We start from the raw sequence: 17,054 nt of genomic DNA on the forward strand, positions 1-17,054 counted from the left end.
GAGTTTCATTGTTGGTAAATGATTGGTTACCACGCGTGCTCCGTACATTCAAAGTAACCCACGATTCTTGTATTTCAGCACATTCCTTTCCCTGAATTACGTGCCGCAAGGTTAAATTCCTCCGGTATCGTTTATATTTACTGAAGCAGGATTTTCTTTCGCACCGCGGAAGCGAAAACGCCTCAGTTCCAGTTACTTTACATTCGTTGTTATTTTTTCATGAATGTTTAAATGTTTCTATAGTATTCATGCAAAATCAATGCAGGTGGTTCTTGACTAATGTGAATTTAACTGCTCAAGATTATTTGGTTTCAAATAATTTTTCCAGGGTTTTGTTTTCCAACACGGACACATCCACTTGTGTAACAAAGGACCCAGTCTTCTCTGGTTAAACAATTCAGTGTAATTGCTTTAAAAACTTGTTATTTGAACCTGGGAATTATCAATTGCAGTTCATTTCCCGTTGTAAATGCGGGCGTTGCCAAACCACTGGATTTCATTTATGGCTATTATAGTAAATCGGAGTCACCAATCACTGCTCTTAGTTGTGGGAATCAAGAACCATTTTATTATATTTCCAGCCAATAAAACCAAATTATCAGCCACTGGATTCTATTCCCAACTATTACAGTAAATGAGAGTTCTCAACTATAAACAAGTAACAAAATGCGCCGAAGTTTCTTCGGCGCAATTGAGTTTTCTGTACAGCGTATAATGCTGTCTGAGACTCTCAGTCACGGCCCATGAAACTCTCAGCCGCGGCCCAAGAAACTTTCAGCCACGGCCCGGTGGTGGCATGTGTTGTTGGCACCTATAACGGTGCCAGATGCACGATCACGGATAACTTTAACCTTATATAAAATAAACACTACTGAGGCTAGAGGGCTGCAATTTGGTATGTTTCATGATTGGAGGGTGGATGATCAGCATACCAATTTGCAGCCCTACAGCCTCAGTAGTTTTTAAGATCTGAGGGCGGGCAGAAAAAGTACGGACGGACAGACAAATAGTCATCTCAATAGTTTTCTTATACAAAAACTAAAAACGTTATTAAACTTGGCTCACCAAACTCGGGACTTCTTTACTAGCCAACTACTGCGTTTAAATTTCAGTCGTCGAGAAAAGCAAGCGGACCTGATTCCGTCGCTAATTTTTCTTTTATTTGAAAGAGGGGAAGCAACTGACCATCCCTACACAAACAAACGAAATTCAAGCGGCCTTTAGTCAAGAAAACTTTGTGGCTTGACGGAATATAAATGTCTTCCTAACAGAAGTTTTATACTAAGTTTTCTTCTGTATTCCTTGTTCTCTGTGGTCTTGGTGACTTACTCAACAAAGCTTTTGCAGCTTCAAGAGATCTTGGGTCCGGTAATGTCACGGACACTTCAAGATAGCTCTTGGCGTTACATAGGTTTAACTAAAATAAGAGGAATGTGGCATTAAATTGGAGTCAGATCTCGTGGAATACGTAACTTTCTAAGTGAAACCCTACGGAGGTTGTATACTTGAATGTAACCTATTTATTCAAACCTATTGTAACTGTTGATTTTATCAACCTTATTTATATTAACGTTAGGAAAGTTCCAAGACATCTGATGATCTTGAAACTTTTGCAGCAAAGTCAAAAGCTTGAAAGCTTACCAAATGAAAAATAAACACAATAAAGGCACCGTTCGGGGTACATAGAAAGGGGGGGGGGCATATCTCAATGCTAAACAGTATGTTAGCCAAGAAATTTAAGTTACCGGAATGCAAAGATTAAGGGTTATTCCGAGTTCAAAAAGTAATAAATTCGGTCGGTCTGAATGTCAGTAGTAGGGTTGAAGAGTGCTTATAAAGACAATTCAATTTTTAAGAATTTTGTGAAAGGAAAGGAAAACGAATTGCTATTAAAATCATTGGAAGACTTAAACCACATAATTAAAGGTCTTATTTTGAATAATGTTCAGAGGCCCTTAAAATTTATGGTACTAGAATTGCCCGAGGTAAACAAAGGTAGGCATCTAAAAGAGCAGCAAAGTGTATTTTTATTAAGCCGAAGGGCAACCCTCACGCACTACTGGTGCAAAATTTGTGTGATGAGAGTTACGAACAATTTTTGTAGGCTTTAATGAAATAACCTTTTGATACCGATAAATATTCGACAACCTGTAGTCTGGAACTTTTCAATTAATTCTATGAAGGCAAGCCGCAGGTTTAACGAAAGCAGGGAGAAATCAGTCTAAACTCAAGCAGGCACATTAATGTAATCTACATTTATTATATGCTTGTCGACGGTGGCTCCTCGGGAAGACTCCGAACCTATATTGCTTTACCTAAGGGAACGAATGGGATCAAACTGCGGTTGATCTGCTGACTGAGAGAGAAGTAGCTGTCAAGAAATAAAAGAGAAAAAGCAAAAGATACGAGAACGGACTAGAGCTACTTGACAATTTTGTGACCATTCGTGGACGTCTATAGTCGCTGCGACGCCAGTTTATACAAATCAGATCAACAGTCAGCTGAAAACTCGCTTATGTTTTGAAATCGCCCCTACAGACAGCACTCTCATTCGATCTGCATTAACTGGAATTGCCCACACTCAGATATGAAGAAGTGATGGCACACAGATTGCAGCATGGTATGTATCATCCCGTGTTTCTTAGGCATACCATCAAGACCACCTCCCATAACACTCCCCCTCATTCGAAAGATATATTATAGGTATTCGTCAACTACGCTTCTCTTCTGGCGTCCTCTTATATTATTCGCGCTCGCTCTCTCTCTCTCTCTCTCTCTCTCTCTCTCTCTCTCTCTCTCGCTCTCTCGCGCGTGCGTGCGTGGAAACTAACTGCATATATAAATAATCTCTTTGGAAGCTTTTGGAATGATGTTATGTCGAATTTGTTTTACAAAGGACACTTTAATGTAAAGAGAGAAAGAGCGACCTAATGCGACATGGAATCTATTTCCCCTTTTTATGAACAGTGAGTGGCTGGATTACTCGGGACGGGAAGGGGGCATCTGTGGGCTTCCTGAGGTCCGACAAGGGAGTCGGGTTGGATAGGCAGCCGGGGTTCCCCACCCCTTTTCCATCTCTCGTTCAATAGTGGAAATCGGATCTAACTCAGAGACACGGCTGCTGCTTGCATTGTAAGACCCTTGCGTCTGTGGTTGTTGGCAAGCGGATATTGTTTCTTGACTGTTATAAGGAATTGGCATATTTCTCTCTCTCGACACATATCCAGTCTACTGGGGTACATATGATTGTTTATTATTATTATTATTATTATATATATATATATATATATATATATATATATATATATATATATATATAGTGTATATTTATGTATATATAAACGGGAAAACCTAATGCTTTTCATTTAAGCGACTGGGATGTGTTTTGCTGATTATGATTCGCAAGCTCAAACAAGGGAGTTAACGTAAAAGAAGAGGCGGAATGATAATTAACTCACTAATCTATATTTTTTTTTTCGTGAAGTTATGATAGTATTCAATGAAGAAGATAAGAGAAAGAGGGCTCCAATTTTCATTAGATGTTCCTGGAGACAAACTTCTTGTATTTAAACACAACAAAGATACACCATTCTGATGTTCCTAGACAACAGAATGGTACTGTCTTCAAGCTATCATTACTATTACTATTGTTTCTATGCTCCTCAAGGGGAGGAGGGAAGAAGCCGATTTTATTATTGCTGTTATCATTGCACTTGTAATCCGTTTTCTCCAACAGCATTGGTTTGAGAGGAAAAAAAGACATCAGTCACTGTCCCATCACCTTCTAAGGCATAGATAAGCCCCTGTGTAAAAAAAACTAGGTAAACCGTCTCACGGCCGATTCCATGGACCTACACTTAATCGTCTATGTCAAGACTCGTTACATGACCAGGGGCCCTTTCGATCTAAGGCTTCTGTCACATTGCAAACCGTACTCTCCTCCGTTCTCTCTCGACTTTCGAATAACAACCTTCTTATTATCCTATCACTTTCAGAGCAGACACAAATCACCTCAGAATGATGAACTATTCTTTATCTAATCTCAAGAATTATCACGTCGTCATTTTATTGACGTGTGCCTGCATATACTCTAGAAAAATTAATTTCAGCAGTTTCCACATTCTTCGCTTCATGCGCAGTCAGCAATCAGAGAGAGAGAGAGAGAGAGAGAGAGAGAGAGAGAGAGAGAGAGAGAGAGAGAGAGAGAGACTTCAGTAATGAAGTGAATCCTCGCTTTTCGAGGAATTTCCCTTCAATACCTTGTGACGATCCTTGTGTACGATATAGGTCAAGTTGCTTCGAGTCGAAATCGAAGTGCGCAACACATTTTCTGCCATTGTCTGTCATTTTCCCCTTACAGCATAAAATGTGGCAAATCTTGGGGGTTCGTAGCCTGAAGAAATTGACTAAAACAGAACGACATTGTAGGGCTTCGGCGCTCGAATTTTTTGTAATCTCTTTCTTTCTTTATGCTTTTTTCTGCGCCCGATAGTTTTTCATGTATACTTTTCCAATACTTCCTGTTACTTATTCTTGTATTATTTTTCCTCATACTTTTTTAAGATTTCTTCTTCTTCTTCTTCTTCTTCTTCTCCTTCTTAGCTACGTAATACATAACCTAGTATTTAAGTCCCATGACCTTTTTCCAGCCAGCCCTCTGTTAAATGCATGAAGAATCCGAGGCTTACAAATAATCCACGTAAACCTCTGTGACATTATTGTAGATTTAACGGAAAGATCATGAATGAACTCTTTGTGTCATGTTATCCTTGAAATAGTGAAGGAGGTACATTTGTGGCTATAACCAAAAGGTGCAGTATGCACCCCTGGGCCAGAGGGATGAATATTTAGGTGTTCTTCCATACTATCATTATTATTGTTGTTATTATTACCACCAGCCACAGTGCAACTCCAACTGGAAACGCAGAATGCAGCGCAGTACAGAAAAGGAAGTTGAGAATTTATGAAAACGGTTAAATTATGAAACAGAAGTAACCAAGAAAAATAAATATGATAAATGACAAAATATATGAATATAAAGTTAAAATATCTAAGACAAACCACCAGTTAACTATAAAGTGAGAATGTCAGCTTGGTCCAAAAAAAAAAAATGTCCTAGTATTAACTTCCAATGATTCAACAACAGGATTAGGAAGATCTTCCACGATTTGGTCACAAGAGAAGTAATAATTTTTCATAAATGCATTGCTTTCATTCTCACTGAAGAAAACATGAGACTGTTAGAATTAACTGTTTAAACAGTATTACATGGGAATGATTAACCTTGAAAGATTTGAATGCAAAAGATGATCAGAATGATGAAAATATTCTCAGAATGAAATGACTGTCCAGCTCATGGCACTGGCAGCAAATGATATAACATTCTCAGAAAATTCCTGCGCTTCACCTAAATAACTAAAGTTCAAACTGCGGAACTAACAAAGGTCTCAGGAAGCTCCTATAGTTAAGTTGCCTTTGTTCACCTGTCGTTATAAAAGCTATACGGTGATATCTGCTACAGCAAGACCCGTGTTATGTTGTGGTATGGTAGCGACTGGGTTGGCCAAGTTTTACAACCTGAATTATTTTACCTTTTCGTAAGTAAGTAGCAATATTAATTACCTGTATCTTTATTTTTCAGTACATTAATACATTTACTTATTTCACTACACTAATACATTTACTTATTTTTTGCGTTATTTATTTTTATCTACATATATTTCTTTCGTTCAAATTTTATTCGATTGTTTTTAAGGTGGACTAACTGCACATTTTCGTTTCTTCTTGTGCAGGTTGGGCCCAGCAGGACCTCTACCTTCAGGAAAGAAACTGGCAGAAAGAAAAAGTGAAAATGAAAAGGGCATTAGGCATAGGTCGCCGGCGTCACCATCACCCCCTTCACTAGCACAACAGTGCGCCTGAACCCACAGCACCACGTGATTCCATCTCTTACTGTCCTTTCACTCTCTAATGGTGGAGATCTGTATATTCTGGATCTTTATCTTCTTGCATTCTGTCTCCTTATTCGTTCGGTTATCCAATAACGAAAATTTTTCTGTGATAAGTGAACCCAAACAGTTATCTTATTTTCACAAAGTACCCAAGTTTATTCAGTGTAATTTTTAAATCTGTCATTATATGATGAAGTTGAAATGTGTTACTTGAAACTAGCTCCCTTTGATTATCATTACATTACTGTGAATAGTTGTTGATCCGTAGGTAGTGTACGCATATACAGTGAACATTTTAAGCATAGCCTGGAAGATATTGAGCCATTTGAAATGTTACTGCAGTAATATAAATGTGTAACGAAGAAAAGCTGCCCGATCTATGAATGAGAAACCAACGAGTGAAATTATTGCATTTAGAAAGCGGTATATCAGTGTATATTGTTCTATGGAGGAAAAACCACAGTATTCTGTAGTAGTTGTTTAAGAATCTAATATTTAATGGGATTTGCAGTCACATTAAGACGCATTTCCTGGCTGTCTTTAGTTTGCCGAAAAGTGAACCAAAGTTATGAAGTGCCTTTGAATGTGCCTTTTAAATTCCTTAAGTTTGTGAACATCGGGCTTTTGTGATGTCATAGTTATATTTTTCTCATGTTCAAGATTATTCCTCGTTCTTCTTCTGAGTAAAGTTCTAAAGTGAAGCAAAATTGAAGAAAACACTGTTGGGCAATATTATTTATACTATTCTTTTCGCTCTGTGCCTTGGTTTGGCATTCCAAAAAGAGGAGACTAAAATAGGAAGGCCTAAACCTTCAAGCAAGTACGTCACTTGAGTCAAAAAATTGAGAAAGAAATCAAAATACTGACAGGAGACAAAAGTGTTTTTATGTCAAAGTGTACAACAGCAAATGTCAGTAAATTCTGAGTGGAAACGAAATACCCGTTATTAATACCACTCTATAAGAAGTCCTACATAAGAAAACAAGAATATATTAAAAAGTTGTGAATCGGAAATAGAGTTCTGGACTAGTTTGAGAAGAAACCGAAAGAAAAAAGTCACTTATTGCTGGCAACAAGACAAACTTTGAGAGGCTCACCTCGTGTGAAAGGAAGTTACCCTGCTGATAGAACATAAAAAAAAAAAAAACCACCGCCAGTCTGGATAAGCTAACGATCAAAATGTCGACACCTCCCAAGGATTACCGGCGGGAAATTGACGCTGTTTACCCGGAGCCGTTGTCGAGGCTCAACCGAATTGTCGAGCCCCATCCACACGCCTACAAGAGGGCCATCAAGAAGAAGATGAACAGGACTGGTCGCTTCAGGACTACTCCAGTCACCTTTGATGAAATCAAGGTGAGTGTGCTTCCTTTTTTTTTTTTTATGCTCCGCCAGATATGATTTTGCTAAATGCCTCTTTTACCTCGTTTGCTTTTAAGAAAGAAAGAAAAAAAAAGAGAGTATCTGGAATATGCGTATTTCTGCTTCCTCTCTTTCAACTTTCATTACCAAGGATGTTTCTGTATCGATTTGTTTGCATATTGTATGAAAAAAAATACCCGGAATAAATGCGCTTTTAACCCCTTAAGAGGGTCGCCTTGTCTACTTCGGTCTGTTATAGTTTGTAAGGTAACTCAATTATCTGAAGTGTTTATGAAACTTTCTGGAGAGGATTCTCACAGGTATACGCCAGTTAATTAGATTTTACAGGTCCTTTTTTAACATCCAGCAAGACTGTTATCAATTTGTGTTGCCTACACACATCGCTCTGGCATAATGTTAATCAAGATTTTTCAAAATATTCTTACGAAAATTTTCGGGAGAATGTTGTCATGGCCACAAAACAGCTGCTTAGACTTTGGAGACAATACTGCAGCAGGAATAGATCCAGTTATATTTTCATGATTCTTCGCCATAATTTTTATATTTCTATTACTACACTAGCACTGATATTTCTGACCTCATAACGTCGGATCGCAATTAACACTCTTAAACATATCTGATAATATGTTGGGCGACACAAAGCAGTTCCTCCAACGTCATAACCAACGAAAAATAACAAAAATAGTTTGCGAGCAATATCTGTGATGTATTTAAGCATATCGGATCCAGCTATTCTTCACTTCTCTTTTGTTAATTTTCTTTCTTCTATTTATTATCATTTACACCTGATGTCATTGAAATAATAATAATAATAATAATAATAAATAATAATAATAATAATAATAATAATATTATTATTATTATTATTATTATTATTATATTATTATTATTATTATTATTAATCTTAACTTTTCAAAAAAGCATGCCACCCAAGCTGTGTTTACCCAGATAATTGGGCAATGCAGTTTGCATCGATTACTCCAGGCCCTATCTCTTACGTGCCCTGTAATTTACTTCGGAGATAATTTCCTCCGGGGGGTCATGCCGAGTGCAATTAAGAGGGAATTTGCTTTCTTGATTATGTACCGACGTTATGGCTTGGAATCATTACGATTATGGGATATCAAGGTATTAATGGGAAGAAGGATGGGTGGGAGTGAAGTTCTGCTGAGCAGTTTCTTCAACTATGACTATTACTGACTCATACGCTCACTACTGTTGCTGCTGCCGGTCTGCCTTTGCTATTCATGGGGATATTGATATGCGCCCACATAATAATAATAATAATAATAATAATAATAATAATAATAATAATAATAATAATAATATTTGTCTTCGTCATTACTGCTGACAACTGCATTAAGGAATATTAATAACGGTAGCAATAAAAGTAGCAGATTTAGCAAAAGTAACAATTATATACCGTTCCCATTACCGTCACAACACACACACACACACACACACACACACACACACACACACACACACTCACTCTCTCTCTCTCTCTCTCTCTCTCTCTCTCTCTCTCTCTCTCCACGTTTGGTAAAGTTATTTGCGCCTTTACTACATCTGTAGTTGTTTTTGTTGTAGTTATTAGAAGGTCGCAAACAATGCAACAAAGCAGAAAACATATTTAATGAATAAGTATTATCCATTGCAAATATTTTATGCCATTTCGTATATCGGCAAGTAAAACAAATACATGTACACACACAACACACACACACACACACACACACATATATATATATATATATATATATATATATATATATATATATATATATATATATATATATATATATATATATATATATATATATATATATATATATATATAAATGGATATAGAATTTAGGCCAAAGGCCAAGCGCTGGGACCTATGAGGTCAATAACCGCTGGAAGGAAAACTGACAGTAAGAGGGCTTTAAAGGTGTAACAGGAGGAAACAATTGTTAGGAGAGGGTGGAAAAGGAAGATGGAGGAAAGAAAATATAGTCGGAGGTACAGTAAAAGGAATGAAAGAGGCTACAGCTAGGGCCAGAAAGGACGCTGCAAAGACCGTTAGGCAATGCCTACAGTGGTGCAGTGACGGCACTGCCCCCTTCAGGGTATAATATATATATATATATATATATATATATATATATATATATATATATATATATATATATATATATATATATATATATATATATATATATATATATATATATATATATATATATATATATATATATATATATATATATATTATATATATGCTAGTTACATTCTGGGGCTGGTTGGATGTATGGAAATTATTACTTTAATTAACTGCCTTGAAAGCCAACACAAAGCACTCAGAATGTAAGCGATAAATGGAATGGACAAACTGACTCACTTTGATATCACATCTACGTAAGCAGGGAATTGGAGGTCGCCATGGGGGAAAAAATTAACCAGTTATTACTTTAAATTGAATTTATTGACAAATGAAGTAATCAGGAAATTAATATGAAAGGGCTGACCGAGCAGCAAGCAAGCATATACAATGTGCAATAAAATTAGACAATGCATAGCAAATTACTGAATCTGAAAAGGCTACGGCCCTGAAATAGTTTAACACACAAATGAACATGAAGGTTGCTACTGGTTAAGTGCTTTTGTGGTAATGCAACTTGTTTACCAGGGGGTGGGGGTGGGTTCAGTGCCCCAGACTGCTAATCAGAAGATTCTTGCACATGGCAGAATGGCAGTTACACGTCTATGCTAGATTTTTGGATCACAAGGCAGGGCAACAGACCATCCGAGGAGGTGGATAACAGGTACTGGAAGAGAATTCCAGGTTAGCATTCAAAACCCAATGAGTTTCTCTCACATGAAATTAATTATGCATGATGGAGGAATTGATCAATTAAATTTAATTAGCCCATGGTAACACTATGGAGGGAGTAATCTAATTCTGATCACTGAATTAATTTAATGTGAGTTTGGGGGTGAGTCATGAACAAAGGGGTGTTAAGTTTGATTTGGGCGAAGGGGCTTTGTTAGGAGGATGAAAAGTTGGAAATATTGAAAATGGAGAGAAATTCACAAGAAGAAAAAGAAAGCTGGCATAGGACCAAATGCTTCCAGATGTACCTGATTCCTTCTGTGCTTAGAGCTCATTGCATTAGATGAAATTCAGGAGTCTCATTGTTCGCGCCAACCCAGAGAGACGAAAGGGGCACCACTTGACACTGTGGCGGTTGGGTAAGGAGTTTGGCGCCCAGGTCGCAAGGCACCGCATAAGCTTTGTTGGCTGGCTTGGAGCACAGGACATTGGCAATCTGTAAGCAGTCACACAGTCAGTGAAAGGTTGTAGGGAAAATAAGTCTTATAGTTAAGTCCTCAAAAGTTAGGATAATAGCCTATTTACAGCCCAGATTCACCCGTGTCCTTAGCAGCTATCTAACCCCCCAAAACATCCGATGGTGGGGCTAAGGGGTCAGTATTGGTTCCCCCCAAATCAGGTGATGGGGGGGGACATAGCCTACTATCCTATTGCCTAGCACTAAATTAAATGACACTGACCTAACTAAATGCAAGGAATTATGAGTTACGCAATGCTCTACAGAGTAACACGCAATATTTTTGGACATGAACAACCTGAAGGGTTAATTATGGTAAGCAGTCAGGGGTGTATCAACTTGAGTATTGGATAGTTTTATCATAAGGTATTATCAAGGTTAGTACTACAAGATGCCTAGGGTGTTAGATGTTAGTCTACTTGGGCAGAGATCATGCAGGCTACCTCCTCTGAGTAGGTGCCAGGATCACTCTGAGATGGAAACGACACTGTACCAATGGGACATGAGTGCCAAAGAGAGCTTGTGGCTCTTATCGGTTAGTTGGATCTCTTCCGCCCGTTCTTCTTCTTCTTCTTCTTCTGGTTCCTCCAAGGTCTGGCTATGCCATTCCTAGGAGGTGATGAGGGCACCAACTCTGGGGAAAGGCCAGAAGTGCAGGTCAGGAGCAGGATTATAGGTAGCCCTAGTAGCTACGGGCAGGCTCCCTATTTTGGCTGCTGCGACAACTGTCGTAGGGGTAGAAGCTGCGTCTGTGTCCCGGCCGGAAAGTTCCTGGTCGATCAGAGAAGGGGTAACGTTAAGGTCTGCCAGAAGTTCATCTTCAGCAGATGAAAGTGGTTGAGAAGAAGGTTAGGGGTCAGAGGCTCACAATTTGCAATGACCAATTCAGTGAGGTTTGGAGGATCTGCCATAGGGGGATCCGTGACGATTTGGATCCAGCACTGGCACTAACTCGTGGCCAGGCACAGAGGTTGTGATTAGTGGAGGTGCTACGTCCTAGATAGATGGAGCTTCGCACTGCTCAGGGCTCTCAAGTGGCACAGGCAGAGAATTGGAGTCAGGCGTGGCTGACGAGGGACCTGGGGGTCCAAAACCCCTCGGTGTACCTGAGGTAATGGGAGACAGAGATTCCTGTCTTGGGGGAGGGCAGAGCCTCTTGAAATGGTTCTGGGTGTGGTGGCTGCTGCATTCTGCTTGCTAGGGCACCTCACCCAATTCGCTGAGTGCCCTGTTATATTACAGGTCTTGCAGCGGTACCTGGCGATTTCCCTTTGTGGTGAGGGAGGAAATTTTGGGTGGCCATCCTTTTGTGAGGATCGAGGACTTGGCCTGAAGTTGCATGAAGAGTGCCCCTTCCGTTGAACACTTTGGTGAGCAGAAGATAAGGCTGACGGTGGGACGCCAGTCACAGTGGCGGTGCCCCGGTCAGGTGGTTTTGGAGTGGCCTCCCTGGTGGAGGTAACTAGGCAACAGAGTGGCACTGGGGAAGGACATCCCCAGAGGAGGTCTCGTCCCAACAGGAACTCCACTCCGTGCCTGATTTTATTCACCATGCCAAGGCAGTGAGGTTGTGTGCCTCAAGGGGTGGTTACCTAGGTTCAACTGTGGGAATGGTCTTGGTCTGCTCCTCTATCCAAGTCATCATCCACCTGGTCCATCAGGCTAATATCTGAGCCAGTGTCTACTGTAGCCAGCAGGTTCACTGGTAAGCTAGAGCCATCCAGGGGTGCCACTGAGACGGACTGAGTCCACACCTGCTCAGGGCGACACATATTTGGTGGCATAGCCATGGAGGTCATGGCACTAATCAGGTTGACATGCTTGCTAGAGGAGATATGCTTTGGGCAACCAGGATATCCGGCAGTGTAGTGCCCTGGAGTTCCACAGTCTCGGCACTGTCCCTTTGAATGGGCTGATTTCCCTCTGATGGCTGTCGGGGAAGAAGATTGAGTAAACGTAAAGGGAGAGGAGTTTTGGTGGTTGGTAGTAGGCAGCCTATTGTTGCCCAACTTGCAGCGGCAATCAGCTTCAGCATGCCCTAGCTTCTTACAGTTGGTGCAAGTAGGCTTGCTAGGCAGTCCGTTCTTCGGGCTAGCCGAGCCTGAGGTGTACCCAGGTGGCACTATGCGGCGGTGAGACATGCTGTGGGACTGGTTGTACATTTCCCAGGAATCAACCATACGGCAGGTTTCCATAAGTGTGGTGCGCTGCTTATCACTGAGATACACAGCAAGGGGCCCAGGCACACATTGGAAAAGATCCTCCAGCATGGTCCGATTGAATAAGTCCTCGAAGGTATTGCATTACAGGGAGTTGAACCAGCAGGTAACAGACTGGGTCTTGTGACAGGCCCATTCCATCCAGGACCAGCCGACTTCCTTGGCAAGACCATGGAACCGTCGTCTCCATTTCTCCGGGGTTATTTCGTAGGCTTTTGTGATGACCCTAAGAACTTCAAGCAGGTCACCTCTGACTTTTCTCCAGTGAGCGGAGGCCTGCCTTAGCTTTTCCTTCCAGTGCTTAGTAAGCACTAAGGCCCTCTCTGTCTCAGTGGTGTTGTAATTTCCAAAGAGTGCCTCTATCTCCTCCAACCATGCTTCCGGCTCTTCCTCATTCCACTTGGGGACTAGGGAATTAATGCTTGAGATCAGAGCATTTGGTGCAGCAGGTGTGGGGTTAGAGGCTTATTAGCTGGCCATAGCTTCAGCACTTTCCTTTCTTGCCTTCTCCAGCTCAAGCTCCTTGTCTTTGAGAGCTGATTCTCTTGCTGTCTTAGCCTCTTTGTACTTCCTCTGATCTTCTCTTTCTTCTCATTCCAGCTGGAATATGTCATCCAGCTGTTCTTTCACCCACTGGGTGAGTTCCCATCCTGTGTAACCTGTGTTCTTGCCCATGTCCATGAGGGCTTGGCGCTACTTTAATGACATGGTTATAGTCCATTAGGACGACTAGGGGAAATGGTCTGTGACAGTGGGGAAGTGTCCCATAATTTGGTGGCACTTCAGTGGTGTGGCACCTTTTCAATAACGTGGCACTTTGGTAGAGTGTGCTGTGCGAAGGTCACACTGATGGAGCAATCCTGAAGGAATACTGATCCTTATGGGCGGATACGCTTGTAAAGTGGAGGTATTCTGAAGGAGCAAAGGTCCTTATGGGCGGATACACTGTCATTGGCACTCTGTATCTCAGGTACAGGTGCAGTGGCTTATGTTAGTACTTTTTCTTATGGCACTGGGGTGGCGGTACGTTCCGGGGTACAACACTAAAAGGCAGTGCAACCAAATGGCACTCTGCGTGAGGCAGAATGTGAGTAAGGAGTAAAAGGGAAAGTGGAAAGGTAAGCGCTTCAGTAACTTAAGTCGTTGGCAGTGCCTCAGATTAGAGGCACTGTGGAAGGGGAAACCCTTGGGTTTGCACTCGTGGGTGGCTAGTCCTAAGAACTACTGATTGCTTCCTGACAGAAGGAAAGGAAGGTTTGTGGTTGCACTCAATATGAGATTTGGTGCTTACGGTATACACAAGTCTTGGGTTATGGAGACCCACTTGTGCATGACAGTCGATAACTGTTATTAAATGGTTGTACGTAAGCTCTGTGAAACGCACAAGAGTTCACTCTGTGGGCTGAAGCACTTAGTGTGAAAATAGAGATGGGAGACAATTCAATGAACACAGGCCCATATATAAATTCGTGCACTATGTGTGAATGAGTAAAAGGAAGACTTGAATGGGGATCTTAAAAGATCAAAGGTTGGGTAAAGAATGAGAAGAGAAAAAAAAATCTCTCTCTCTCTGAGAGAGTATTTGTAATGGAACGTATTCGTGGCGTGATTTAATGTGCCCTAATTTCTATGATAAATTACGTCATGCAAAATTATGCTAAGTTACTTTTTTTTCTAAAAATGTACTTTTGGTATTTACGTAATTTAATGCCAACTCTCGTCATGACAAGTTATATGGTGGAAAGGGTTTTAGATTATTATCAACATTATCAAGATATTTCGTTAGGTTTTACATTAGGGGGCGAAAGGACATGAATTTCACTCGGTGGGTGAATGATAAGAAGTGGAACTGGGTGCGCGTGAGAGAACAGCTGATAACTGCTGGTTGTCGTCAACCGAGTGATATAAGAACAATGATTTAAAATTTATGAAAAGAACACTCAACTTTTCTGACTGAATTATGTTGCTGATATGCAGAATCGAATTATTTAACTTAAAACATCAGTAATGCCTTTACTTTACTTAACATGAAATGTTAATTTGAACTGAATATGAGGGTCTTTGAATTGTGGGAGTGGGATGCAGGAAAGCGCATGCGCTGAGCTGGTACAGCACCGAACTGCCAGAGGTTGTTATGCGTATTTTAACATGAATTTTCGAATTACACTTCACTGACATAGAAATTGTACACTTTCTCTGCCGTAACTGTTTTTGAACAACACTCTTAGCTAACTGTTCACGGCTAACACGTGCAATAAATCCCTGGCAACGCACTTCCTAATTCCTAACGGTCTGTCTTCTGGCAACACAGCACAGCTGCTATTCTTACGACACAAAATTTCGCGGGCAGTTATTCTGCATCGCTAACTTAACTGTGCTTAGAGCTCGTTGCATTAGACAAAATTCGGCCGCAAGAGTCTCGTTGTGTGCGCCAATCCAGAGACGAAAGGGGCACCACTTGATGCTGTGCGGTTGGGTAAGGAGTCTGGCTCCCAGGTCGCAGGGCATCGCATAAGCTTTGTTGGTTGGCTTGGAGAACAGGACATCGGCAATCTGAAAGCAGTCACACAGCCAGCGAAAGGTCGCACGGAAAATAAGTCTTATACTTAAGTCCTTAAGAGTTAGGATAACAGCCTATTTACAGCCCGGATTCGCCCGTGTCCCTAATGGTTATCTAACCCCCCAAAACATCTGATGGTGGGGCTAAGAGGTCGGTGTTGGTTCCCCCCAAATCAGGTGATCTGGGGGGGATAGGCCTACATAAGTTCACTTTCCTATTACGGCATCCTCCAGCTGCCGTTAAATTTGCTTTTCTATCTAACGGGCTAAAGGGATGAATGGAAATATATAAGAATATATATATATATAATTATACCCCTTAGGGGGCAGTGCCATTAATGCACCCCTGTAGGCATTACATAAGGGTTTTTGCAACGTCCCTTCTGGCCCTAGCTGTAACCTCTTTCATTCCTTTTACTGTACCTTCAATCATATTTTCTTTCCTCCATCTTACTTTCCACCCTCTCCTAACAATTGTTTCATAGTTCAAATGCGAGGTTTTCCTCCTGTTACACATTTAAAGCCCTCTTACTGTCAATTTCCCTTCCAGCGGTTATTGACATCATAAGTCCAAGCGTGTGGCCTTTGGCCTAAATTCTATATTCTATTCTATACATATTATATACAGAATATACATATATATATATATATATATATATATATATATATATATATATATATAAATTCTTTTTCCCTTATGTGTGAAGGAATTATATATATGTCTATCTGTCCCAGCCAAGATTATATATATTTATATATATATATATATATATTATATATATATAATATATATAATATATATATATATATATATATATATATATATATATATATATATATATATATAAAATAAAATACAGTGGGGTAAAAAAAGTTAGCAGGGTATGTTGGGTAAAAACAGTGACCCCCAATTTTTTTATCCAAAGACTCAGCACTTTCCCAAAGTATATCATCTTGCACTCTATTATCATAGGAAGGCTGTGTGCAAAAACAGAGGCTACAGGTATAACAGAGAATTAAGTGAATATTGAAAGTAAAAACAAAAAGGTCTCATTACAAAAAAGATTTTGGATATTTTTTTCAAGTGAATACCATGCTTCATATATAGCTAGGATTTCTTTGAAAATCAGGGATCTTATTAACAAGATGTCAAATTCTTCAATTAATTTAAGTAACTTTATCAAATTATTATGGCTATCACACAGTGAGGGGAATTTTTTTTACCCAATTTTGTCCCTATGCAATGGGGTAAAAACAGTGCCTCACTTTAATTACCCCACAAGGGCATTTTTTTACCCCACCTACTTTTATGTAGCATTCTCTCTCATTAAACCCATTTCCTGTATATATATCAATCCCATTTTATTTATTTGCCATGCTTTGTTTACATTCTAGAGAAGTTCTCTTGCAGGTTTTTGTGTAAGAAGGAGAAATTAGCCATGCCTCAAGTTTACAAACCTACTCCCAAACTCTACACTGATGCAAGCATTGCTGCTGCTACTTCAGAAATTGAACAAGGAGCACACATAAAAACTACAGCTAAAAAACATTTCTTGTCCCCAACAATGCTCTCACAGCGTATCAAGAAGACTAGAGAAAACATGCCTCTC

General features: G+C 40.0%; 1 protein-coding gene and 1 long non-coding RNA gene across 3 annotated transcripts in view; one reads left to right on the forward strand and one right to left on the reverse strand.

The window, feature by feature from the left end:
* Window positions 1-17,054, reverse strand: part of LOC136833974 (uncharacterized) — a 280,020-nt gene that overhangs the window by 97,360 nt on the left and 165,606 nt on the right. The window contains exon 2 of the long non-coding RNA XR_010851636.1: window positions 10,458-10,645. This is a non-coding gene — a long non-coding RNA (uncharacterized lncRNA). The remainder of the gene's footprint in view (window positions 1-10,457; window positions 10,646-17,054) is intronic.
* Window positions 1-17,054, forward strand: part of LOC136833960 (uncharacterized) — a 194,414-nt gene that overhangs the window by 50,635 nt on the left and 126,725 nt on the right. For both annotated transcript variants that reach the window (XM_067096239.1, XM_067096245.1), the window contains exon 2: window positions 5,793-7,307. In XM_067096239.1, the coding sequence (XP_066952340.1) occupies window positions 7,131-7,307 (177 nt within the window). In that variant the 5' untranslated portion in view covers window positions 5,793-7,130. The remainder of the gene's footprint in view (window positions 1-5,792; window positions 7,308-17,054) is intronic.

Source organism: Macrobrachium rosenbergii, chromosome 4, assembly GCF_040412425.1.
Source record: "Macrobrachium rosenbergii isolate ZJJX-2024 chromosome 4, ASM4041242v1, whole genome shotgun sequence".
NCBI classification, from domain to species: Eukaryota; Metazoa; Arthropoda; class Malacostraca; order Decapoda; family Palaemonidae; genus Macrobrachium; species Macrobrachium rosenbergii.